The 26,074-nt window shown below is 41.2% G+C and overlaps 1 protein-coding gene across 41 annotated transcripts in view; it reads right to left on the bottom strand.

Moving 5' to 3' along the window:
• The window catches only part of SVIL (supervillin), a 197,412-nt gene that overhangs the window by 7,810 nt on the left and 163,528 nt on the right, over window positions 1–26,074 (bottom strand). For 27 of the 41 annotated variants that reach the window (XM_075922624.2, XM_075922625.2, XM_075922620.2 and 24 more), the window contains 19 exons: window positions 24,139–24,289; window positions 19,395–19,484; window positions 19,214–19,300; window positions 17,233–17,410; window positions 16,545–16,717; window positions 14,930–15,085; window positions 14,002–14,138; window positions 13,360–13,507; window positions 13,129–13,274; window positions 12,221–12,396; window positions 11,524–11,668; window positions 10,858–11,134; window positions 9,104–9,190; window positions 8,623–8,774; window positions 7,452–7,557; window positions 6,481–6,688; window positions 5,415–5,548; window positions 4,121–4,276; window positions 2,883–3,026 (listed from right to left, as the gene is read on the bottom strand). In XM_075922624.2, coding sequence (XP_075778739.2) covers window positions 2,883–3,026; window positions 4,121–4,276; window positions 5,415–5,548; window positions 6,481–6,688; window positions 7,452–7,557; window positions 8,623–8,774; window positions 9,104–9,190; window positions 10,858–11,134; window positions 11,524–11,668; window positions 12,221–12,396; window positions 13,129–13,274; window positions 13,360–13,507; window positions 14,002–14,138; window positions 14,930–15,085; window positions 16,545–16,717; window positions 17,233–17,410; window positions 19,214–19,300; window positions 19,395–19,484; window positions 24,139–24,289 — 2,851 coding nt within the window. The remainder of the gene's footprint in view (window positions 1–2,882; window positions 3,027–4,120; window positions 4,277–5,414; window positions 5,549–6,480; window positions 6,689–7,451; window positions 7,558–8,622; window positions 8,775–9,103; window positions 9,191–10,857; window positions 11,135–11,523; window positions 11,669–12,220; window positions 12,397–13,128; window positions 13,275–13,359; window positions 13,508–14,001; window positions 14,139–14,929; window positions 15,086–16,544; window positions 16,718–17,232; window positions 17,411–19,213; window positions 19,301–19,394; window positions 19,485–24,138; window positions 24,290–26,074) is intronic. The other 14 variants (XM_075922631.2, XM_089776763.1, XM_075922632.2 and 11 more) reach the window with 3 other exon arrangements.

Genomic DNA, 26,074 nt, shown 5'->3' with positions numbered 1-26,074 from the left:
GAATTTTTCTGATTACCCACTTATCTAGATCCTTCTTATGATTCTCTTTTACTTTTAGAATAACTGCAAATTTTTCTTACTGTTTAATTGCTCCATCTTATTAGGGCCATAAAAGACCTGAGTTAGTTAACCCATGAAAACTTAATTCCTGTAACAAAAGAGAACTATGTAGCACTTTAAAGACTAACAAGATGGTTTATTAGGCGATGAGCTTTTGTGGGCCAGACCCACTTCCTCAGATCAATATGTGGAAGAAAATTGGCACGACTATATATACCAAAGTGATACAATCAAAAAAAGTGAACACATAAAAATGACGAATCGGGTTTAAGAACAGAAGGGGATGGGCGGGGACGGAAGGGGTGGAGAAGGTTAGTGTCTTTGGTATATATGGTTGTGCCAATTTTCTTCCACATATTGATCTGAGGAAGTGGGTCTGGCCCACGAAAGCTCATCGCCTAATAAACCATCTTGTTAGTCTTTAAAGTGCTACATAGTTCTGTCTTTTGTTTCAGCTAGACCAGACTAACACGGCTGCATCTCTATCACTATTCTTAATTCCTGTAAAGTTCACCATATTTGACAGGAGAATCACTTAATCACAAGCCCAGGAAGCTGACAAATCAGTAGAACATCACAATCAAATTGTTCCTGCTCCCACAACCACAGTCAGCTCCCCCTTCACAATGAATGAGATCACCCTGATATTCAGATCAATTTTGGCAGGGGAAGTGCATTAGGTACAATATTAGGACTTTGACGGCTGAAAACTTGCTACCTCAACAGCACAAAACACTTGTGCAGAACTATACCACACCTGGAAAGGGAGCAAATGGAGCTTTCAACACCAAGGCCTCTGCAGCTGAAAAAATCATAGCCAGCAGAGTTACCACATGTAGCAAAGCAATTAATCAGTTTGTGATACATAATCTCAAGCACAGACCATTGAGGAACTCTCATCCTACTTTGCATCCACATTTCGGGGAACAGAGAGGCAAAAAATCCAAATCTAAATCACCACAGACAGCATTCACTCCCCCTGCTACCAGTACAGCCACTGACATTCACAACCTGCCCCTTTCCCTCTTTAATGAAAGCCAAGAAGGAAAAAGTTTCCATGGACATGAGGCTGGATTGTCTAGCAGCTGGAGCACTGGACTGTGTCTTCAGAGACCTGCTAATGTCCTGGAGGCTACACCAGAATTCTGCACAGAGACAGTCCTGCTGACAATAGAAGAGCAATGGATAGATGCCTTGTTTCAATGCTCAGCTTTTCAATGACTTTCCATACTCAACCACAAGGTGTTAATGATCCATGTAGATGACATGCCAGGAGTAGAGGGTACAGTGGCATATGACAAATCATTCCTTTCCTACTGAACCCAGAAAGCTGTGATCAGTCACCTGCACCTTTTTCCCTATGGACCCACATATGTGGAGTTCCACACTTCCCCCATCAACACATGACAGACACTTCTGGTGAAGCTGGAAGATATGACCAACTCAGCTACCAACAATACAGGAGTTGTACAGTTCACTCACCACAGCTGAAACCCATGCCACAACACATCAGCTCTTCAGCTGTAACTGGGAAGAGTTAGCTCAAACCAAACAGGGATGGTGCTAGTCAGATGGAGAAAATGCTCTAAAACAACAACTGGGCCCTCTTCTTCCAATGAAGGTATCCTACCCACTTTCATCATCCAATCCCTATTTGGCAGAGACATGAGAAGTCTCAGGCTCCTTTTCTTCTCATCTCCAAGCTTGGATGATCAGGTAACATCAGATGAGGAGGGGCGAGGGAGCCTTTTTCCTTCTCCTGCTTCCAAGGAAACGCTTCCCCTTCATCCAAGGAATCCAGCCACTGCTATCCACACATTCATCAACTCCAGCCTTGATCGCAATGAGGGACTCGAGCAGTGCAGACTGGAATGTGTGCAGAACATACCTGGTCATCTACTTTGTGAGGCAGGCTGCTGTGAGCCCTTTACCTCATGCTTTGCTCCCTACACAAGCTCTCAACTAGCTTTGTTCCTGATTTTCACAGCCATCACCAAATCCAAACCCAGTTACATCAGCAACTGCATCTCCCACCGTTCCTTTGGGACAATGCACTGTATCAAACCCAGAACGAAGCACATGATAGCTGGCGGCACAGCAAGCAGGATTAAAGAGGGTTCAGTAACAGCCTGAATTGCCAGAGATCAGACTAATCCACCATCTGCCCACTTTCCTCTTCGAGGAAATACAATCGCATTAAAAGCAAGATGATTCAAAAATAATAAAACATCACTTCCCAAACAGAGGCCCTAATCCAGGCATGTCCAAAGTCTGGCCCGCGGGCCAATTGCAGCCCGTGTTCCGGTTTAATACGGCCCCCACTTCCTCCTCCTCTCCTGGCTCCCCGGTGCTCTTTTGAACTGGCGCGCCTAGCGCGCTGCTTTTGGCCGCGCTGCCGCTGCCGCCGCCCATGGCCTCCGCGGTCCAAGAGCCTGCCCTGTAGGGCACGTCCGCAGCCCCGCTCCCCCGCTCGGCTGCGGGTTCGCCCTGCCCCCGGGCCGCCGTGAGGCCGGCGTGCCCTGCGCTCTCCGCCTGCCTCTGATCCCGCGGGCCCTCCGCCTTGGGGCTGAGAGTGCGGGGACGGCCCTCACGCATGTTCACTTCTTCAAATCTGGCCCTCTTTGAAAAAAGTTTGGACACCCCTGCCCTAATCCTTATGGAAGGATCCAGGAAAAGAATAAACAAACTCCTTGCAATTTATTAGGGACTTCATCTTACCAATTTATTTCACCTATGGAGCATTTTACTACTCTGGTGATAGTTACTGTAGAAACTTCAAGAGAGTCAGGATCAAAACTGGCACAAAGTAGCTTTCTTACTACCTTTGCAGTACTGGAGTACGGTCTCCATGGCGCACTTCCTGTCTGTAGCCCATCGGATTCGAGCTGATCCAGTTATTTTGTTTTCTACAGGCCACCAGCCTTGCCAAAGATATACTTCGTGGTGATTGTCAACGAGGAAGAGGGCTGTACAGCCAAAGAAGAACAAGAAATACCAGATATTTACTCAGCTTATGGTTTACTAGGTTTCTCCATAAGACAGGCTGATTTTAGTCATAGCTATGCAATTTATTTTGGTTGGACAGAGCGAGTCCATCAATGCCATTTGTTATCCAACCACAGAAATTTCTAAAAAGTCAAGCAGCAAAGCTCTGCTTCCCAACAGGATGAGCGTGGGAATAGTGTGTTCTCTTTCATAATGGTCTATGTACAAATACATTTAATTGGTATTACCCAAATGGAAATTTCAATATTTTGTTTGAAGGTTGAATGCCTCCTAGTCTTACACACACTGAAGTGATACTGTGGTTAATTAAATACACTTGGGGGAATTCTGCACCACTGCACAATGCAGAGTTTGTGCAGAATAAGCATTCTGTCCAGAATTTCCTTTTTCTCTCCAGCATTAACACTACAGAGTTGCTGGCTGTCACTAGGGGCCACAGGACCCAACAGAGCCCAGCTTTTCAGCGTGCAAGTACAGAACATGCTGGGGCAGAAGGTATATGGGGAGCTGGAGGGTTCTGGGCAGCTGCAGGTGGGCCCTGGGGAGAGGAGGATAAGGTGTTTGGACTGTGGGTACCCTGTGTGGGAGTGTCTGGTCCCTCCCCTAAGCTCTGTGAGGGAGGGGGCAGAAAAAACAGGAACAGGATTGTTTTGGGGATTTCTTTAGCTTTTTACTCCTGTGGGAATCTTATTTGGTGTCTGTACCATTACATAGCTATTGAAAGGTATTTTGAAATAAACCACCAATATTGGCATCATTATACAATGTTATTTTGACAAAATATGCAGAATTTTAACACCTAGTGTGCAGAATTTTTGGTGCAGAATTTCCCCAGGAATAATGTGTACTGGGTGCCAGAGCAAAGCCGAATGTGATTATGCCTTCTCTCCCCTTACTTGCTTGTGCAGGAACAGAGGTCACTGCTGCTCAATAACCCCTGTCAGTACATTTCCCTGCTTACACATGAGAATAACTTTATACTAGGGATCTCTGTACTCATGGGTCTAATAGCTGGGATCAGTGCGGTATTCACATCAATAGCTCAGTTCTGTACCTGGCTGTGGGGCGGTGTAGAGATCCTCCTGCAGGAATGGCATGGAATTGACAACAGCGGGGTCTCTTGCAGGATAGATATACTCAGTGGCCGAGAAGTCTCCTGATGAACTGCTGAGGATGAACAGGCGGGGGGTGAAGTTAAACTTTCCAGGATCTAATAAAACAAAAACCAAAAATATCTAGTACGACAGGACCCAGGGAATTCGAAAGCTGATTTGATGCTTGCTATGGTATATGCGAGCTTCTGAATAATCAGGACAGGAGACTGGCAGTGGTGGAGATAGGCAACATTTCAGCTCTAGCCACCATTGTGAATCCAACCCTGGCTAGTAGTGATTCACTGCAATCTGATTCCCGCCAGACAAGCTGGGCTCCAACTGTTTGAGCTAAGGGGTCATTTAACTGTGGTTCAGACATTCAGCTGCAGCCTCACCTCTGGGACCCTCCTACCTCACAGGATCCTCAAGTCCACGCTGCAGTCTGAGCCCAAATATCGACAGCACGATGAAACAGCCCCTTATCCCCACAAGCTCATGTCAGCTGGCATCAGGATGTAAAATCCCATTTAATCGGTTAACCTGTAAACAATGTTTAACCAGTTAACCAATTAAAAGAGGGGTAGGCAGGAGCGGTACTCCCCCATGGCCAGGCTGGAGCTGTTCCAGCCCAACCGCAGCAGCCCCTGGTCCACGGCAGGCAGGGAGCTCCTCCAGCCCCCACCGGCTAACCGGACCAGAAAGCATCACTTGTTAAGAGTGGTACTTACTAGTGAACCTTTCATATCCCTAGCTGGCATGGGCTAGTCATGGGTTTTAATGGCAGTGCAGACATTTCTTGGCTGGCTGACTTCTGTGCCTTACAGGAAAGTTCGCCTGTCTCACAATCTACTACACTGACAGGTTTGCGCGGTATAAGTCCATCCTGCAACTACCAGCATTGTTGGCAGTTCCAGCAGAGCAGCCAATGATTAAATATAAAACCATCATCTGACCCCTCCAGAGGAGAACTGAAACGTATCCGGTGGGCTGAGTTAACTGCTGCTCTGTTCTGGGGCCAAGGGGAGAGGACACTTCACTCTTTAGCCCCTTCGCATGCTCAGACTCCAATAGGTTCACATGTGTGTGGCAGGAAGCGTATTTTATTCTCTAGCAAGAATCTTGACTTCACCAGGGCCCTGACTTCTGCGAAAGTAGAACATGTTTCCACTGTTGACGTGAAACTAAAATAAAATGTATTTTATTATCCTACAACACAGTCACAGGTAGGCAACGATCACTGGACTACAGTGCTACCTTGCAACATGCAATCATAGGCTTTTCTGTCTCTTCTTCCTAATGCATCCCAGAATCCCAGTGGTTCCGACCCTTCATCACATTCATGTATTGTCACCTTGCTGCTGCTGTGCAATCCAGCTTCCAACGGGCATCTGCAACACAAAGAAGTTACGTGAGCCCAACATACTTCCAAATACACACAGCTTCAGGCACGTGAGAGCAATCCAAGCCCGTCCAAAGACCGAGTCTAGGGACACCGGCACTTCCTGTTTGCCAGCCTGCCCCATATGAACATCAGTACAGCCAACAATGTAAAACATGACATTTCGGTAACAGTATTTATTTCTCTGACTGATCATATATGCAGAATGTGAGAAAATACTCGTGAGCTTTTAGTCCTTCAGTTTCTCCTTTTTATCCCCCATCAGTTTCTCTTGGAAGCTTCCTTCCCTAGCTTCATCAGAACCCTCTCTCATATAAGTTTTTTTCTTATCCTACCTGCATTCAATCTGCAAAAGTTATGTGTAGATTTGCTGGGCTCTATAGTGGGGGCCAAACACACTACACCCCTCCCTCCTCCATGAGCCAGTCAGGAAGAGCTGTGTGGGCAAACAGGGGGAGCTCACAAGGTCCCTTCAGCTAGGCAGGTAGTCTGTGGCATAGGGACATAGCCATGAGCTTCTCTCATCTCAGAGCAGGTTTAGGGTTGGCCACAGCTCCCCAGGGCTCCCACCTCGGCTCCACATTTGCCTGGCAGGGGGTTAGGAGGATGACCTATGGAGACACACCAGTACCCATGGACTTGCAGAGCTCTACATAGTGCTGTAACAGGAATACCAATTAAATTGCAAAAGTACAGTGAATGTGGCTAACGCTATTGGGTTAGTTTGAAAGTCAGTATGTGCACATAATGAACTTGGTGCCCCGCGTCCAGTCCTCCTCTCTCAACACACATAGGCTACTATCTCCCAACCCACTCAGGATCAGTGCAGTTGGAGGCTGTTGGTTATTTCTGGCTGACAGCTACATTTAATAACCCAGCTACATAATACAAAGGTCTCCAAAGTATAAGCTGGCTACTTACTGCTCTTTTATTTTATTGGCTGCTGTTCTTCCTACATCCTTTGTGTGAGACTGTGCTTTGCACCCATGCCACAGATAGATAAGGGCTTTATTTATATTGAGAACAATCATAGATGTCCTGGACCTCAGGCTGCTGCAGTGACATGCTACTTCAAGTAAATTTCCTTCAATGGCAACTTCTCCTCGTACACAGTACAGCCTCCAGTCACCTGGAACGGGCACAGACAGGACAGATCTCTTACATTCTGGCAAAGTTACTTCTTATACAAGATCTTTTAGGATCGATGGCAAGCTCTGCATTGCTCTGCATTACACAATCTTAAACCGCCATAAAGCGAGAAAAGGAAATTAAGAGGCAATTTTATCATTCCTCTACTTAACTCTCCCCCTTTTTCATTTAGAGTGAGCAAGTACCTAAATAAATATTAATGATCTCTCTGCTTTGTGAACTGTAAAACCTAGGCACAGCAGATCAAGTTCAGGTTTATCCCAACTGCAGCCTTTCCAAGCTACCATTAGATTGAAAAGAATTTGCCCAGTGCTCACGGAGTACATGGTATGAATCGCAATGTGCAGTGCAAATGTCGCAGAAGCTTCACTGTTTGAATAATGGAAATCCAAAAGTGATAACATGCAAAATTGTAAGCTCATAATCATATAATCTTTTTGTGCTGGACCATATAAAATAGAGGGAACCATTTACTCAATTAAATATCAACCAAGACCATTTACTTGTATGCTTGTACAGGCATATGTGAATTTGCTCCTGGGTTGACAAACACATTTTAAGTGAGGAGTGAACGGAAATGAAAGCACAAGTATGAGCCCCATGCCAAAGGTCATCAGCAGAAGCAGCTTCACTATTTCCCTTCTTATATAGAACAAGTGCTAGTTTAGCTTAAAACTAAAATACATTTTTTCCAGAAAAGGAGGCTCCTGAAGCAGAAAAGCCAGTTCTAGTAAGCAAATTACTTTGTGTATTTTCTTCTTCCTCTTCCCTTCTTCCAGCATGCACAATCATCCCTCCCTGGAAGCACTGCAGAAAGCATGGTGGTTCTTTGCCTTGAAGCACTTGTACCTAGAAATGGAGAACACCACAATACTAAAACCACAGCACATGAATTTAGAGAGACTAATGATGTGCCAAGGGGCAGTTTTCCTCAAAAATAGCATAATCCTGGCCACCCACAAGGGTGGTTTTTCTGATATGTTAAAACACCGACTCGTATTGGAACTGCCAAATATATCAACAGTCTGTGGGACTCACACATGTTGTTCTGGTTATGGACTGCATAACTAAGAGGAACTTGTACCTAGCAGTGCTCAGCAATTTTAGAAGTCAGGAGAAAAGGAATGCTGACCCTATTGTAAAGTACATGGCATTATTTTCAAACAGCATCGGAATCCATTAATGGCAGGGACCATGCTCTCAAAGAATTTAGACATAATTTGAGACAATTTCGGCAGACCTATGAAGATGGTAAAAGTCATATACAAATATGCTTGAACACAGTGCTTAAAATGCTGGCTTCCATGAAGTTTCATGATTATTACATTGACAGGACAGACTGGTTTATAATCACTTGCACAGAATTTGATAGAAGAGGTGTCAAATGCAATCATGTCCTCTGCTCCCTTCACCACATACCTGCTCCCCAAGCTAGAACATTACACTACTTTCCAAACACAATTCAATTTTATGTCTTGGCCTTGCCAAAAATGCCTCTTTTTGGGGCACAGTGGAGTGGCTATAGCAGTTTGAGAGGATATGAATGCCTTAATTGGATGCTGGAGTCAACACCAAGGGTATCACATTTCATGCCTTTACCGACAGCTGACTTCTAAGACTTCCCAGAAGACAGATCTTGGAACTACAAGCTCCACAAAGAAGCCAAGGTTTTATGATGCTGGAATGTTGTTCTGGAACTGGGAACGAAGCCAAGGGGTACTTTGGGAAGCTATGGCTATGGTATGACATAGGTATAACCTCTGCATTAGAAGGGAGCCAAACAAAAAACAATCAACCCTCCAAATCTCACCTCCATATTTACTCACTAAATGTGGGTGTTTGGCCAGTACTAGCTTTTACTACAGTTCTCACACAGCAGTTGTTCTACACACAGAGGACATGCTGGCCACTCACCTGTGCTCCTCTCTCTTCATCAAGCTCCACAGTCATGAGTGCTGATGTCCCCTTCTCGCTCACTGTAGAGTGCCTCCCTTGCCAAAAGTAGTACACACACTTCTCTTTCCCAACAGCCCTGACTTGCTGCTCTCCCTTTTGTCTGCTGCCAACTGCAAAATAAAGGGCTCGCATTGAAGGAAAATGGCTATGGCTATCGCTATCGTTGTGGCACGCACGTGCTTAGCCAGCCAGCTCAGCGATGTGAAGTCCAGGGCAGCTTGGACTGCATGCACAATCTGAGAAACATTAAGTCAAGCAGCGCAAGATGCATGTGCCAGTTCTGCACTGGGACATCATCTGGTGGATGTAAAGCTGCACGCACAGACTCCACTCACCGGCCAAAGGCCTCCAAACCAGAACGATCATGTAAAGCAATTAACATCATATGAGAGAATCAGACAACGTGAAATGGTGCAGCCAGACAACAAAAAAAGCTCACTTGGTCTCATTTTCCAAATTGCTCTGTCCTCTGGCAGCAGATTAGCTGGCTGCTGAATGATATTAGAAACAGCAGCAGTTGGGACAGCTACAAGCAGAAAATGAAAATTCTTCTTGATACAATTATATTAAAAAAGGAAACTGCAAGGGGATTCCAAGTTATGATGCTCCGAGAACACTAAATTAATAACTTACTTTCATGAAAAGAATCCCATGATTACTTTAAGTGCCATTAACTAAATGCTCCATTTTAGTCTGAGCAGAGGACTAGGAGCAAGATTTTTTTTTAAAGGGGGCTTTATTCGTTATCTATTATAATTAGTAAGCAACAGCATGTTTAAAACCCTTACTTTAGCTACTGACACTGAATAATCTGTGATACAATTAGGGCAAGATTTTAAAAAGCACAAGGTAGTCGCCCTGAGCAGCATTTTGGCACCTACCAGATATTCAGAAGTGCTGAACAACCACTTTGAAAATCCACACCCTCTAAAGCCATCTCAAAATTGAGCACTGAAAATCACTAGTCACTTGAAAATCTTGGGCCCGTCTCCCTCTAAACTCTTCAAAAGCAGTGAAAGGTGCTGCCTCCTTTGACAAAACCAGCCTACTGAGTAGATTCATCCTGTCAGGATCCAACTATTTACAACATGTACAGAAAAAAACCCCTCTTCATGGAGCAAGAAGTTGGTTTTCCCTTGTTTTGTTTACATATGGAATCAGATTATGGTTTCATGTTTAAGTCCAATCATTTTTGTATTCAAAAGTTTCTGTAACAAAGCCTGTCTGGGTTTACTTCATCTGTAGTTACTCTCAGATTCACACACTATTGTGCTCTAATTGGATTCTCCAGTATCTTGACTCCACAATTCTGCATTAATCTGTATTTTCTGGCTACTTTTGAGAGTGAAGCCATATTTGTGGTGGATGGGACTCTGACTGATTAGGGCACTTGCCTACCTGGATCACAGTTTCACACAAACTTTTCATTTGTGGGGTTTTGAACTGCTCTGGAGTTCCTTCCCCACTTTGTTGAGATAGGGGGCTGGTAGGGCTGTGCCGGAATCCATGCTCTCAAATATCAAACAGAGCAGGCTGCTTGCCAGAGACCTACCTACCCAGTCTTTTCATAAGAGAACAATTAAGTATTTTCAAATCAAGGCTGAAATCCATTGATGAGTGTCTGGAGAGCCAGCACGAAGAGCGATTCCTTCTTTCTTGGCACTTTGGCTTCGCCATCTAGCATAGACTTTTCCTTTCCCTTTGTTTCCTCTTTCCACTACATGGCAAAGGCTTTAACCTGGAACTTAACCTAAATTTCCTGCAAGTCAGTTCAGGGCACTGCCCCTAGTCCAGTTCCCTGTCTGATTCAGTTCTAGGTTGAAGCAGACTAGTTATTCTTGGTGTCATAATTCAAGCCATTTTGCAAACCAGAACTATGCAACTACAATTTGGAAGGAATTAAGCTAAAACATCCAAATTAACACATGGAAAACTGCTGTGTGATAGTGCAGATTACATTTTGGTGTGAGGAAGAGGAACAGCAGCAGTGATTTTATCAGGAATTCTACTTCATATCTTGCTTACCAACATTTTTGTAATGGTCACATGCTGTAAATGAATTCCTCTTGTTTGACTGGAGGGATGCATGCATCACATGCAAGGAAATTTAGCTCGGGATTTTGCTATTAACATTAGAGGCTTTAGCCACAGACATTAGTATCTCAGCATGAAGAAATTAAGTCGTTCACTAACCTGCAGTGCTCACCATGTACTTCCATTTAACCACATATGTGTCACCCTCATGGAACTGTCCAATACTTTGTTTAGGCAGCCTACTGTAATCGAATTCCAGGATGTGCCAAACATCCACGGAGGCAGTGATAATTTCAAACTGTCTCCCATCTTCTCCTTCAACAAATCCATAGCCACGGCCAATATTTATTCCATCCAAGACAGTGCCAACTGTAGTTTGGGGCACTGGTACCATTAGCATGACATCATATGGCTTAAAGTCAGACCTGGGATCTTCCTATGACATAAGAAACAGGGCTGGAGTTTGTCTAAGTTTAAATTATTTTTTTCCTTACTCAATTATATAAGCATGCAAGTAGCAAACGTATGAGATACTCTGAGACAGCGTGGTACTGTATTCCTCTTGTAGCAAAGCCACTTTTGCAGCATCGATCATCACACCCAAACACTGGTTGATAAAGAGCATTTATGCGGGTTTGTTGTTAGTGATACGATTCTGGTTGACATTCTAAAGATCAAGGATGCAGTTTAAACCACTGAGAACAAATCTTACATCTCTATTGAGGTATTGCAGTTATTTCCATATATTTTTAATTAAAATTTGTCTTTCCAATGTAATCACACAAATCAAATATTCAAAATACACAGTAAGTTTATTTGTTCTACCTTTTGGTGAAGAGATTCACTAGAGTTCTTCTCATTGTGCTTCTTCAATTCAGTCCAGTCAAGAAATTTTTCTTTGAACAATATGGTCTCGTTATGTTCCGTGAGTCTGCCGAAGATAGCCCAGTCAGGACGCCCTTGTCCTTTTCTTTAGTAGAAAAAATTTTTTTTTAATGGATTAAAAACTATATACTGTAATTTTATATATATATATATATATATATACACACACACACACACACACACACACACACACACACACACACAAGAAATCAAATGTTTTCAACCCTCTAGGAAAATGCATGTTCAATACAGGTTTCCTAGTCTTTACTCTAGTTTGAAAATTATTAAGTATGAAAACTATTCAGATATCAAACATTTGCTCAATGCAGGATTGCAATGATAGCCATTGACCGTGTACCTTCTTACAATGTACAAAGGCAGCCTGAAAGATTTTACCTCCCTGAATGTTTATTTGACAATATACAATCTCACCCCCTTCAGCTGGCACAACTTTACATGTTATATCATGCTGGCTTGTGGCAACTAATAGTCATTGCTGCCACAGAGAACAATGGCAGCTGGCAATTTACACATTGACCCTATTTAAGGGAATTCATGTGCTTTAGCTCACCATAATTCATATCCCCAGTGTATCAAAAAGAGAACAAAAGTACTACAACAGCTGTAAGTTTGGTACCTTGGTATAAGGGGATTGCACTCTCCAGGATCTAGAGGATTTATATCACAATTGGCATAGTCAAAAGTTCCATTCCACAAATGTTTGGCCAGCTGGAATGCTACTTTTCTCTGTGCTAATGTGACTTCTTTCCCATGCCACACATATACTTCACTGCCAAAATCAAAAACCAGCACCTAGAAATAATTAAAGTAGTAATTTAACTGCAGTGAAAATACATTTAATTATACCAAAATCTCTTTAGTATGGCAGTGGCAGAGTTGTGATTTAATTCACATAGTGAAACAAATACTTAAATGTCCTATGTGACAAAAGGACCCAACAATGAAATAACAGCCACACCAAAGGATCTGGATTTGATTTATGGGCCTGATTACTTGCATATTCGGTAAGCAAGTATTGGAAATTCTACCAAGGAATTTGCTTATGTGGGAGTAAAGTCACAGGATAATTGAAAGTTTTACTCATCAAAAAGCAATATTGACTGTTCTAAAAAACTATTTTCAATCCCTCCTGGTTAGATGAATTGGCTGCAGTGACAATTTACTGAGGGTGAAAAAGGGTTTAGGGAAGGGGAGAGGAAAAAAAGTTAGTTGGTTTGGACTTGGATGGACTTGGAGAAAAGAACCCAGAATGAATAAAAAGGGATGGAAGTTTTTAAAAGTTGTCAGTGGAGAAAATACATTCTAATTTTTTTTTTAAACTTTCTTTATACTGGGGCTCTGAAGATAGTCAGTTTCTGGTAACAAAGGATTTAAAATATCAGAAGTACAAAGGATGTGATTTTCAGTAAGTCTACAGATTTGTATTTACAATTGTGTGCCAACAAACTTACTGAAAATCAGACCAACAGTATCTTCCAGAGGAAGCGTTCCTAATTAAAACCTTCTACATGCAATTTACTTTACCTCTTTGGATTGAAGCAGAGTACATCTTGGCATTTTCCCCCAGTAGTCATCATCAGGAATAAGTTTATCATCTACTAAACGATAGATGCAATTTGTTTCTATTATTGCGGCTTCGTACATTTCATCTTCCTCAGGGCTTCCAGCAGCTTGAAGAGAAAAGATACCAAATTTCTCTATTATGCTATGATAAGACATCCCTGGGTGAAATTGTGAAAATATAAAACCTCTTACACTGGTAACTTGTCTGGCCACCAAGAAGTTTCCAGAAGTCTTTAGCTGCATGAGTATGAGTATTTATCCCTTCTTCTATGGTTTGTACATAAGAAGCTCTACAGCCAAGTTCCCTCTTTGTCTGAATTAAAGTTGCAAGTTCTGAAGCCTAAGAGATTAACATAATTATCTGAATAGGATCAGTTAAGTCATTTGTGCACGTTCAGTGGAGGGAAAGTGCATAGTGAGAAAAGGGACAGTAGCAGTAGCAATGGTCATTACCTTTCTTTATATCAAACACACAGAAGCTAGTGAAAAAATTACCAATACATCAGTGCTTTTAGTTGTGATTACAAAGAGAAATTATCCAAACGAATGTAGAAACAAAAAGGACATCCTGCAATTCAAACTGTTTTTCTGTTTGAATACAAATTCCTTTCCTGAGGATTTCCTACTGTGATTTTTGCAACTTGCATGCCCCACATTAGCTTCCAATAAATGCAGAGGATACGATATATTTAGGAAAATAAGACATATCTACCTCCCACTGATGAGCAATGATATGCGACTGTGTGCGAATTCCAGCATTGGACTATTCAGATAATTGGCATCAAGAGTGATTATGGGAAAGTTGAATGTGAGAGCTCATTTCAGTGGACTAACCTTTGCTTTTTCTATGACATTTGCAAACTCCCCTACCCACAGGAAACAGTAATGTGGCGTTAACAACAGGAAGCAGTCTCCACTGTTCAGTGATGAAGCCCTTGGTTCAACTAATCTTGTTTGAACATGTCTTCTTCCTAAAATAAAACCAGGGTAATTATATTCCTAAAAATACTGCCATCAATCTTTGAAGACCTAATTATTTTGGATGAAAGACAAACTTGATCCCATTGCACGAATAATCCATTTCCAAAAGTATTTCATTAGAAAAAAGAATAGCATAGCTTTCATATTTGGGAAAAATAATTTGTTTTTGTCTATTAACTGGTATTACTATATAGCTACTTGTTCCTGCCTTGACAATTTTATGCCCCACTGGGAGGAAAAAAAAAGATTAATAATAAATGTAATAAAAAGCAGCCAAAACCTATAGCCTTTTCCATTTGTGAAACTGCTTTACCACCTTAATAAACAATCATATAATTAATGACAAATTTTAAGATTCCACTTGCCAAATAAGTAGCTAATTTTAGCAGAGATTAGGCACAGTAACAATGTATTATAAGAATAATTGAAATAGCATTATGGTGCTCTTACTGCAAGTGAAAAGTTGGTACTAGAATGGAGGCAAATATTAGGGAGACAAAACAAATCAAAATAAATAAAATCCCATAGGACAGAAAAACAGAAATCCTAATGCTTATCCTCTCATTTTTCCTTACCAAAGCAGTGCCAGACACCACCAGGTTTATTTAGGTGATATGCTATATGACTGATCCACAACCTTCATTTGTTCTTGCATCTTTTAGGGTGTAAGCTTTCCAAGGCAGGGATTCTTGATCAATACTGTGGGGCTCCAATTTCCAGAGAAGCATTTGAAAATAACCATAATGAATATGCATTGATAATATAAAAACTTGTAATATACCTTTAATTTGCAACAGCATCAGTTTCTTGTATGGCACAGCACTGTTGTTGGAGTTCTGTTCAGTTAGATTGACACTTCGTAGACTGACATTGCTGAAGTTTTCTTTGCTTGCTAAGCCAGCAAGTGCTACTTCTGAGAAATTTGAGTTTGCAGACACTTACACAAACAAAACAAAACATAAACCAAACAGGAGACACAAAAAGCAAAAAAACAAAAACAAAAAAACAGATATTATGTTTGGTTTCTATATATAATTTAGGGTTTTTTCCTTGCATGGCTCATTTTCAGCTTTTTTGTTGTTGCCACTGAAAAAGACAACAAAAAATAGGTTGAACTCAAGTTAACAGCAAGTTCAAAGTCCCTGCTTGTCTTAATCATTAGGCAAGTTTCTAGATATCATCCCATAGTTTACTGCCAGTTTACCAAACATTTTATTTTTAGAAATTTCCAATGTAAAAGAAAATATCAATTTTTTGGAAGTGTAGTGTACATTTGTGATGCAAATATAAAAGATTAATGATGATACAAAGCTGAGAGAGAAGCCAAGGCTAAGTAGTTGCAATTTTCTTCAAATTCATCTCAGCAATTGTGATACAACAGGCATTTATGCACTTCTAACTCTCAGAATCAAATTATACAGATTTAAATTAATTTAAAATCTTGGCAATTAACACTTATTTCTCAACCAAAAACAACGATATTTCAGAGGTTTCTAATAGGATTAATGCTTCTTTTTACATTACAATACTAGATATACAAAGCAGTTGAGTTAAGAGCTTTCATTGGACCAACTGCTGTTAGCTAAAGAGACAAGCTTTTGAGCTACATACATATAGCTCTTCTTCAGGTCCAGGGAAGTGTGTGTCAGCTATATACAAAGTGGAATAGCTTATTTAGTAGAACGCTGTCAAGTACAATATCCTATAGAATTTATGTTTTCATCAATACAGGCAACATAGATAGTTCTCTTCACTGCCCTGGCAAAAGGGAAACGGAAACAATGCACTGGTGATTTGCCAAATAAACTTTGAAGAAACATTACACTTTTGTGACTTAATACTGTGGTGATCGTGAGGATGCATGTCACTTATGCACTTAGCTGCAAGTTCCTGCCAGAATACAGTTACTTTGTAGGGAAGCTAACGGTTTGGAGTTAGGAGGTCAGTTTTGAACTCTTCAGGGATGATTATGGCCATTAGAATGAGGGCAACTTACAAGGAAGTTGGTCTATTTTTGACAAACAAGACTTGCTCTCTTTTCCCAACAGAAAAATTTGTCATCATACTAAACACCCATTTTATCTCAGATCTAGTCCCTAGCTCTTAGTGGCATGTTCAGCCTTATTACTCCCAACTCTATCCAAACCTAGTGTTGTTCTTTTCACTTGGTTGAACAGACTGAAAAAGTTGGTGCTGGAGTACTGACCTACTGAATGCTTCCTTCAAGCATTCAAATGCACCACTTCTTTCTTGTTCCACTAGGCTTCAATATTTTACCAGTGTTCAGCCTTCCAACTGAAACTTAACGATGAATTCTCAGAGAGTTGTGTGCATTTGTTTTTAACCCTTTGCTACTAGAAAGCTACTGGCATCTAAGAGCCATCAAATCAACTTACTTTTCTCTACTTTCATTCGCTTTGACTCCATGAAGGCGATGTTTAATCTTTGTTCAGTGTATTCATGAAGAATGTCCTCTCTTGCTGCCAGTAATTTCAGGGGGTTCCTTGAAGCCTGAACCCTGCGCATAGGTCTCACGGCACGTTTGTGCTCTGCTACAGAAGAAATTAACCTAAGCGGCAAATGAAAGTTTTATAGTCTTCAGATGACAGAATTGGTCTAAAAATCAAAATCCACTAACAGCAAGCCATTAGACACTTGCTCTGTACTGGCATGGCATGTAAAGCTGAAGTCAGCTCACTGATGCATGATGTAAGCATTCCAGAAATCCGGACAAGTAGTGGATGTGGCCACTGTTAAAAGATATCTACACAACAATTTCTACAATTGACCAATCTACGATGGGTAGCCGTGTTAGTCTGTAACTTTAAAAATTAGTAGTCCTATGGCACGTTAGAGACTAATAAAAAAATAGACAGAATCGTGATCTTTCGTGACCATTTTGTCAAGCTCTGCATCTCTCTGATTAGCCAACTCGAGGCAAAGATTTGGTTACATTGGAAGGTTTCCCATTTAGGTGAAGATGGGAGAGGAAAGGAAAGGTAAAAAGGGGAGACCAATGGCCATCTGTAAGACATCCAGGAAAAAATTATATTTATTCAGAGTAGTGCAAGAGAAGGAACTCACTTTGGTGCATAAGGATCAAAGATGGCATCAAAGTCCTCATCAAGCTCCAAAGGCACTGTGGAAATAGGGCAATCTACATGACGGTAAAATTTGGAAAAGGTTTCATCATCGTCCAGCTTCATCACCTCTTTCACCGATTTTCCTGTGACCGTTAGCACTGTTTCTTGCATCCCACCAACTGCAGATGCGGATAGAAGAAAGATTCACTTTAATTCTATCTGGGGTTCTGACCTTAAAGTTGTGTATGCCTGTCTTTTGTTTTTCTATGCATTGTTTTTAAATAGAGAATACATTTTGAAGCTAGCCTAAAATGAAGTTCCTTGAAAATGTGAAATGTCTAGATACCGGGACAACTTAGTTTATAATAAAAACATGAAGTGCTAAAGTAAATTATAGAAAGACACTATTAAAAGATTATTAAAAGTTACCTCAGTGAAGGGCAGAGGTGGGGAGGATGGTGACCAAGGCATTAGTTTGGTAATAGTAAGACAGAAATAACAGACCAGCATTTAAAGCCAGATTGTCAGAAATAATGGCAGGTTCTGAACCAAGGTCTGAAGTGGCTACATGACTTTATAATGTTATCTGGATAATTTGCTAGAAGCAGTTCTTAAATTGCACCAGGGTTTGCCAGGAGTGAGCCCCAGCCCCTCTGGGCTTGGCAATCCATAGCCCCAGCACCTCTGGGTTTGTTGCATCAGTTAGGAATGTAAAACAATTGCTTAAGTGCTGGCACATCTTTCATTACAAATTAATCACTAATTAGAAGCAAGTACGTAATGGGAAAGAGTGTGTGTGTGTGTGTGTGTGTGTGTGTGTGTGTGTGTGTGTGTAAGTGTAATACCACACACAAAAGAGAATTACTATTTTTAAAAACTTCAGGAGGTAGCTGAGTTAGTCTGTTACAGAAAAAACCCAACAAATGGTCTGGTAGTACTTTACAGACTAACAAAACATGTAGATGGTATCATGAGCTTTTGCGGGCATAGCCCACTTATTCAGATGACCGGAGTTATGAGTTTGGGATGTGAACACTCGAAATAAATAGGAAAGGAGAAGGCTGGGGGGACATAGTATGATTTGGAAGGTTAAAATGTGCACCAGTGGGGCACTGCTGGCATTTGATGGCATAGATCAAATTACTGGATGTGCAGTAATCCAGCCCCACTGATATATATATTGTACAAGCTGGACAGTCTCTGCAGGGAAGAATCAATGGACACAAATCAGATATATGTAAAGGAAACTTACAGAAACCTATTGGTGATCATTTTAACCTTCCAAATCATACTATGACAGATCTCCAAGTAGCTGTCTTGCCACAAACCAGCTCTACAACCAGATCCATAGGGAAGTCTTGGAATTACAGTTCATCTGCAAATTCAATTCACATGCTAATGGACTCAATCATAATGAAGGTTGGTTAGGACACTATCAATTTAACAACCATTGAAGGTACTAACAGTTCTCTGAGTAGTATCCTTCCTGACATGGGAATCTATCTATTGATTTTGATTTTTATCTGCTTAGGTTTAAGTATCCATTCTCCGGATACTTACTGATACTCTGTCTCCCACCCTCCTCTCCTATTTTCCCTACCATCAGCCTTCCCCTTTCCTATTTATTTCAAGTGTTCACATCCCAAACTCATAACTCCGGTCATCTGAAGAAGTGGGCTGTGCCCATGAAAGCTCATGATACCATCTACATGTTTTGTTAGTCTGTAAAGTGCTACCAGACCATTTTTTATTTTTAAAAAGTTTTTTTTGTTTTCTACAAAAAAAAATAGCAGGTGGTGACAACAAAGTTTTGCGAAGACTGAAACAAGAAAAAAAATGCATAGAACCTCCACCATGATCTTGGCGAAATGAACAATAAAATTACACAAACTTCTGCTATCAGGTACTGTAACTAAAATACTTTAACGGATTTGAAAAATCAGGTATAGAATCCATTACAATCTCAAATTACTCTTACAAACCTTTGTTGTTCAGCCTTCCCAAAAACGTTTCCAGCTTGTCTAGCTTCAAGTCTGATTCTAGCTGCAGATCAGGCCTGGCTTCTATTTCTAAACAAAAAGAAAATATTAAAAATAGTTACAGTGTCTTTACAGCACCCTATCAAAGTCTCATTGTAAACTACAGCTAGTTTTGATGACCTACCTTCCAGAGGCTTTGAAACTGGAGTGGTAGACTTCAGCCTGTTACAGAAAGGCGATGTCACTGGAGTTATGGCAGTAGGTGATGCCAAGCCTGCAGAATAAGTAGAGTCTTTCAGACTGACACATCCATTGTAAATGATGAGGCTTTATTTTTGTAAATAAATGCCTCTTAAAGTAATCTAGCGTGGGAAATGGGTTCTCTATTAAAACAAACTTTGTGCTTCTTTTAAAACTTATATGGTTTGGATTTTGTGTACCATTGGGCATATCACTCAGACACATGTAGTGGTTTTGTGCAAAATAAATGATTTGCAGAGAATTTACCGAGCTCTTGCTAAGAACATATTCTATGGAAGAAATCTTCACACATCTACCAAGCAAAATAGCAAAAAAAAAAGAGGCTGCATTGTCATAATTCCCTTCCCTATTTCCACCTGCAGACAAAGTCCACAGGGCCGGGTGGCTTGTATGTGCAGAGATAGGAGTTGACGGGGAAAGCAAAGCAGCAGAGACTCAGATTTCGGGGCTTATCCTACATATTTTGCGCTCCAGCTCCAATTCAATACACACTATTCTCTCTTCTCGAAGAGCTAGCACAAGTCTGACCAGAACAAATGAAAGCCAACATATAAATTTAGAACATTTTAAAAGAAATGAACATGGAAAGATTCAGTAAGAAGCAATGAACTGGGATTACGGTTCACCCCCATTATGTGGGACAGTGCATCACAACACTGAATTGTATCCCTCACTCCTTAGCTGAAAGCAGCAAAAAAGAAAAATCTCGATACCCTTTAAAATGTATTTTTTCATGTAGCAACTGTCTGTTAATTAGTGAGCAGCTCAAGTTGAAGTCTTGTTTTGGAAACTTTACTGTTTTCCACAGATAATATAAACTGAAGCTGCACCAGTTTAGCAACTCTTTTCATTATATGAAAAACATCACCTCGGAGCAAGCCTGAGCATGCAGTAATTACAGAAACTGTTGAAAGGAATACGGAACACAATTGGGCAGCTTATTAATGAAGACATTTTGCTGCTAATTAAGAGGCCTGAGTTTGGGGCAGATTTTAAAACAGCGAGAAAAGTCTTTGGTCAATGGAGTATAGGTGAGAGTATGCATGGACTGATCACACAACTCCCCCTGCTGCTAGCTGAACAAATCAGTGCAGAGAGCAGCTCCCCAGGGTGTAAAATGTTCCTTTGTTAATTCAGAGACAAAAGAATCTTCAAGCACCAAGTGATTAGGACTGAGGGAAGCACACAAGGATTTCATGGTGTGTGTTTTGTTGCATTTTTACTTTGTCATTTTATTTAAATCTGATTTTTGATAGTTCCTTCCTCTAGGTACTCAAATGGGGCACTTCAGTAAATATAAATCAGCCCCAATTACTTCTAACCAGTACAGATGCCAATAGCTCTCCTGCTCCCCCCACAACACTAATATCCACAGCAACTGCCTGGTTTAACTCCTCACAAATCTCTCTCTCTCTGTGTTTTTAATTTTTCAGAGCAAATGTTAGCCTCGAGCACTTATGAATGTTGGGCTCAGGTCCTCAGCTTTCCATCTGCAGCCTAAGGATCATTTGCTGATGGCCCACAGGGAGGCAGTAGGTCACATGGTATTGGCTCATTGATGACCTGCAGCTACAAATACATTAAACACTTTCCTAATGTAATTTCTCTATTAAGCAACTCATACAATTCCCATCAAGATGTTACATAGCCACAGATGGGAGGGTGCAGGGAAAAGGTCTCAGAGATAAACTAGGCAAATATAACTTAGATAGGGCCACGATAAGATGGGTGCATAATTGGCTGGATAACCGTAGTCAGAGAGTTGTTGTTAACGGTTCTAAATCCTGCTGGAAAGGGATAACAAGTGGAGTTCCGCAAGGGTCTGTTTTGGGACCCGTACTGTTCAATATCTTCATCAATGATGTAGATATTGGGATAGAGAGTACGCTTATTAAGTTTGCAGATGATATCAAACTGGGTGGGGTTGCGACTTCTTTGGAGGATAGGGACATAATTCAAAATGACCGTAGCAAGTTAGAGAAATGGTCAGAGGTAAACAGGATGAAGTTTAATAAAGAGAAATGCAAAGTGCTCCTCTTAGGAAGGAACAATCAGTTCCATACATACAAGATGGGAAGCGACTGTCCAGGAAGGAGCATGGCGGAAAGGGATCTAGGGGTCATGGTGGACCACAAGTTGAATATGAGTCAACAGTGTGATGCTGTTGCAAAAAAAAGCAAATATGATTCTAGGTTGTATCAACAGGTGTGTTGTAAGCAAAACTCGTGAAGTCATTCTGCCGCTCTACTCTGCACTAGTTAGGCCTCAGCTGGAGTACTGTGTCCAGTTCTGGGGGCCACATTTCAAGAAAGATGTGGAGAAATTGGAAAGGGTACAGAGAAGAGCGACAAGAATGATTAAAGGTCTAGAGAACATGACCTATGAAGCCAGGCTTCGTGAACTGGGCTTGTTTAGTTTGGAAAAAAGAAGATTAAGGGGGGACATGATAGCGGTTTTCAAATATCTAAAAGGGTGTCACAAGGAGGAAGGAGAAAATTTGTTCCTCTTGGTTTCTGAGGACAGGACAAGGAGTAATGGGCTTAAAGTGCAGCAGGGGAGGTTTAGATTGGACATTGGGAAAAAATTCCTAACTGTCAGGGTGATCAAATATTGGAATAAATTGCCAAGGGAGGTGGTGGAATCTCTCTCTCTGGAGATATTTAAGAACAGGTTAGACAGACATCTGTCAGGGATGGTGTAGATGGAGCTTGGTCCTGCCTTGAGGGCGGGGGGCTGGACTCGATGACCTCTTGAGGTCCCTTCCAGTTCTATGATTCTATCACAAACAGGACAAGAAAATGGCTGACAAGAAAGACTGGGTGACATTTTTCAGCTAAATAGTTTATTCACCAAAAAACACAGTTTGGGTTGAGCTGAAACAATTTACAAATTTGACAGGGATTTGCTGTCTAGTTTCAGGCAAAAAAATTTTTTTTGGGGGGGGGAGGAAATGGATTAGGAACACTTCATAAAACGGGGATGTGATATGAAGTAACTCCTTTATAACTTTAAGCCCAGTGGTATGTGAGAGATCCTGATTCAATTCCCCCCCACCCCGTGTGATATGGAGCAGGAATCTGAACATGTCTCTCCCTCTCAGCAGAGCTTCCCTAGCCACAGACTAAGGGTCTCATGTTCTCTGGCTCAGCGACTACTCAAATATTTTATACCACCGAACAGAACTGCTTCAACAAGAGAGATGGACTGTGACACCCACACAGGCTGATTCTTAATGGTCCAGCCTGTGACAGGTCAAACACCCCTGCCTTCACAAGCTGAACCCAATTGGTGAGAACAGGTGGCTCAACTTATGGTCCAGCTTGAGGGAGGATACCCAGAGGAGAAGAGGGGGAAGTGCCTACTGTTTGGCAAGCAACCTGAGAGGAGGCTGGGAAGCAGAGCGAACAGACTACCTCTCGGGTGAGCTGGAACCCCAAAAAGTGAAAGCCTGCCAGAACCCCAGAGAACAGGGCAGAGAACACTAGACCTGGGGGCACAAGGGTTAGGTGTGTGGACAAGCTACAGTGGTCAAGCCATACCTGCAGGAAGAGGTGGCCTATTCTATTATTTGAGTATTTCTGTCACACATTCATAAAACACTCTGGGTAAGTCTAAAAACCCTGCAGCTGGCCCAGATCAGCTGACTCAGGTTCACAGGGCACAAAACTCTGTCACAGCTGTGGGCTTGAGCTTTGGGATTAAAAACTGTTGTGTAGATGCTCAGGCTTGGGTTGGAACTCAAGATCTGGGATCCTCCCATCCTAGCAGGGTCCCAAAGCTTAGGGTCCAGCAATTTTTAGTCCCACCCCTCAAACTTGATCCAGGCCAGCCGTGGCTGTGGTATGGGGCTCTTATCCCTGTGTAGACATACAGCTGACTCAGGCTTGGGTTGTGGAACTAAGAGCTGCTGTGTAGACACTTAGGGTTGGGCTGCACCCTTTTGGGGCTCTCGAAAGTGTAGAACTGTCAAAGGAACTTGGCCAGAGAGCCAGGACACTTTTACAGCTTGAGTAGGCTGAAGAACAGTAATGAAAAACTCAAACAAAAGTGCCATAGCTAGCCAGACGGAAAGGTTCTGGAGTAGCAACTGTGCCAAAAACTCATGCTAGATGATCCCACAGCACAGTGGCTAGGGCACTCTCCCACAACATAGGAATGCCAGGTTCAAAGCTCTCCTTTGCTTTTACATAACAAAACCAAGTGTTTCCTTGCAGGTCAAACATTTTCATTCTCTAAATGAAATTCTTTAAACAAGAAAATGTACATCTGCTCCATATTCTGAGACATTTTTGCAAACAGAAATCAGTTACAGGTCAACAGCTAAATCTCTCAGGGCTTTGTTTGTCAAATGGGAGTTCTGTAGTAAAGGGAAATCCAGTCATGCCCTCTGGGTTGGACTGGAGACTAAAAACTGAACATCAGCAGGAGCATACAAACAATTTACTATCGAGCTTAATAGTAACTTGATGTAACTGTAAACAATGAAGGACAAAATGACCAATGGAAACACCCCCTGGAACTTGCAACCAACTGCACAATGACATTAGGCTGATGATAAACAGTCCTCTTGCAAAACACAAATATTGTTTCTGTTTAGCATTAGCCCTGTATTTTGACCAGATAGAGAAGCAATGACTTATTTATATGTGGATGATTTCTTTACAGACCTTTTTTTACCATTCGTCCAGCAACAGTGAACTGGCTAGAGTCATTGGCTGCTCCTTTACCCTTTGTCTTCCAGGCTTCTTCCCGAACAGTAATCAGGTGTTTTCTTTCTTCAATAGTCATTTGACTCTCATGGCTATCTGCCATTTTCTGCTTTTTTGAGAAATGAAGAAATAGATTAATTAATATAAACTCTGCTATAAGTTGCAATGAACAGGAGAAACATTTTAACCATTGAAAGAATAGGGATACATGTTACTAAGGGACATCCAGGGATGCTACAGCTAGGGAACCTACTCTTTAAACATCTTTATTGCTTTGCTACCCTATTACAGCAATAAGATGAAATTTCAGTCAATGGCATATCTTGGTTCAGGAAATTGCCAGGATTCACTCACTGCAAGACAATTAGCTGAGCTTTAATAAAAATAAACAAATTGATCAATAATGTTAATATTTTAGGTGGTTTAAATTTTCTATTTCCTGTTAATCTGTTTGATTTTCTGTGAGAAGCTTCCAAATATGAATTCCTACATAGAAGTTTTAATCTCTGACTTGAATTATTTTTAATTCAGTGTCTAGCTATAAATTTTCCAAGTTGGCTTAGCAGCCTGGTCTCTAGAGTCTGATCACTTTCGGATCTGTGTCACCTTGTTCTTTTGAATAATTTCTCCAGTAGTTGTGATCAAATACCTTTTGATCACACAGGAGATTGGGGAACAAGATACATTAAGTAGGAAAAGTGACACCATCAATCTCTCTCTCCTCCTAGCTGAGTCAGATCAGAGAATCAGGCCAGTTTCTACAAATCAATTACCTTAAAACAAAGCTAACATTTTTTGTATTTGTGTTGCACAGAAATCATAACAAGACACACCAAAGAACAGCATCGCCAACTATCAATTTTATTACAACTCTTGTGTTATTTGGTGCTTAGAAACCCAGCTGCTGTACTCAATGGCATGAGAACATCAGCTTTCATTTAATTTTTCCCTAGCCTTCACAATTACAGAGAAAAGCCTGAAAATCATGAAATTAATGCTCTTTACAGGCTCTGAAACCAGCAAGACAATTTTTAAAAAAGTTTCTTTTTTAATATAAATTGTTTTTTAAAGAGACTGACTCCTTTTTTGAATGCTTGAGTTGACAATACTGAATGAATTAAAGAGAGTTCAATACTTTTAAGGGACCAGGAGCATGACCATAGAGGCAAGTAGACAGGGAAGGAATCTCTTGTAAATAAAAATGTATCTGAAAAGAATGAATTATCCCCCAGTAACAAGAAGAATTGTAGAGTAAGGAGCACCCAACACAAGGACTGGAATCTCCCTCCCCATCCTTTCTCTCTCTGTTTCCCCTCCACAGCCCTCCATACAATTACGTTTGTCTTGAATTCAATAGACGTGTTAACTGGCAGCACAGCCAGACATTTGAACAACAAGATACATGGGAACTCAGATAAAATATCCAGAGTATGGTCCAACCTTTTCAATGCTGCGGGGCAGATTTTAGTTTTGGAGAACGCTGGTGGGTCACATTCAAAAATATAATTCCAGATTATCTGATTCTAGAATCAGATTTTTATTAAGATTGGGATTTATTTGAGCCATCAAAAAATATTAACATTAGTGCTATTCTCCAATAGACATCTCAGTAAGAACACTGAAGAATGTTTTCTCCCTTGCACTACCGTTTCAATGTCAGGATCAATATTCATAGTGGCAAATCAGAAACAGTGGCAGGATGTCACTCTCTAGCTTGCAATGTTTTGACTTCACATGTCATTTTATGACCGAGAATGTGCTTTTGCACATGTATGCACTGTCCAATGCTGAACAGAGCTTCAGCACAAGAAGCCTGTGAACTAAGGCCAAGTTTCTAGATATTTTCACACATTCCATTTTTCTTTGAAAGAAAACTAGGATAAATCTAGTTAGA

This window comes from Pelodiscus sinensis, chromosome 2 (genome assembly GCF_052426305.1).
Source record: "Pelodiscus sinensis isolate ZL-2025 chromosome 2, ASM5242630v1, whole genome shotgun sequence".
NCBI lineage: Eukaryota > Metazoa > Chordata > Testudines > Trionychidae > Pelodiscus > Pelodiscus sinensis.
Note: the sequence above shows the minus strand (reverse complement) of the source record. Positions and strands in the feature narration are given on the sequence as shown.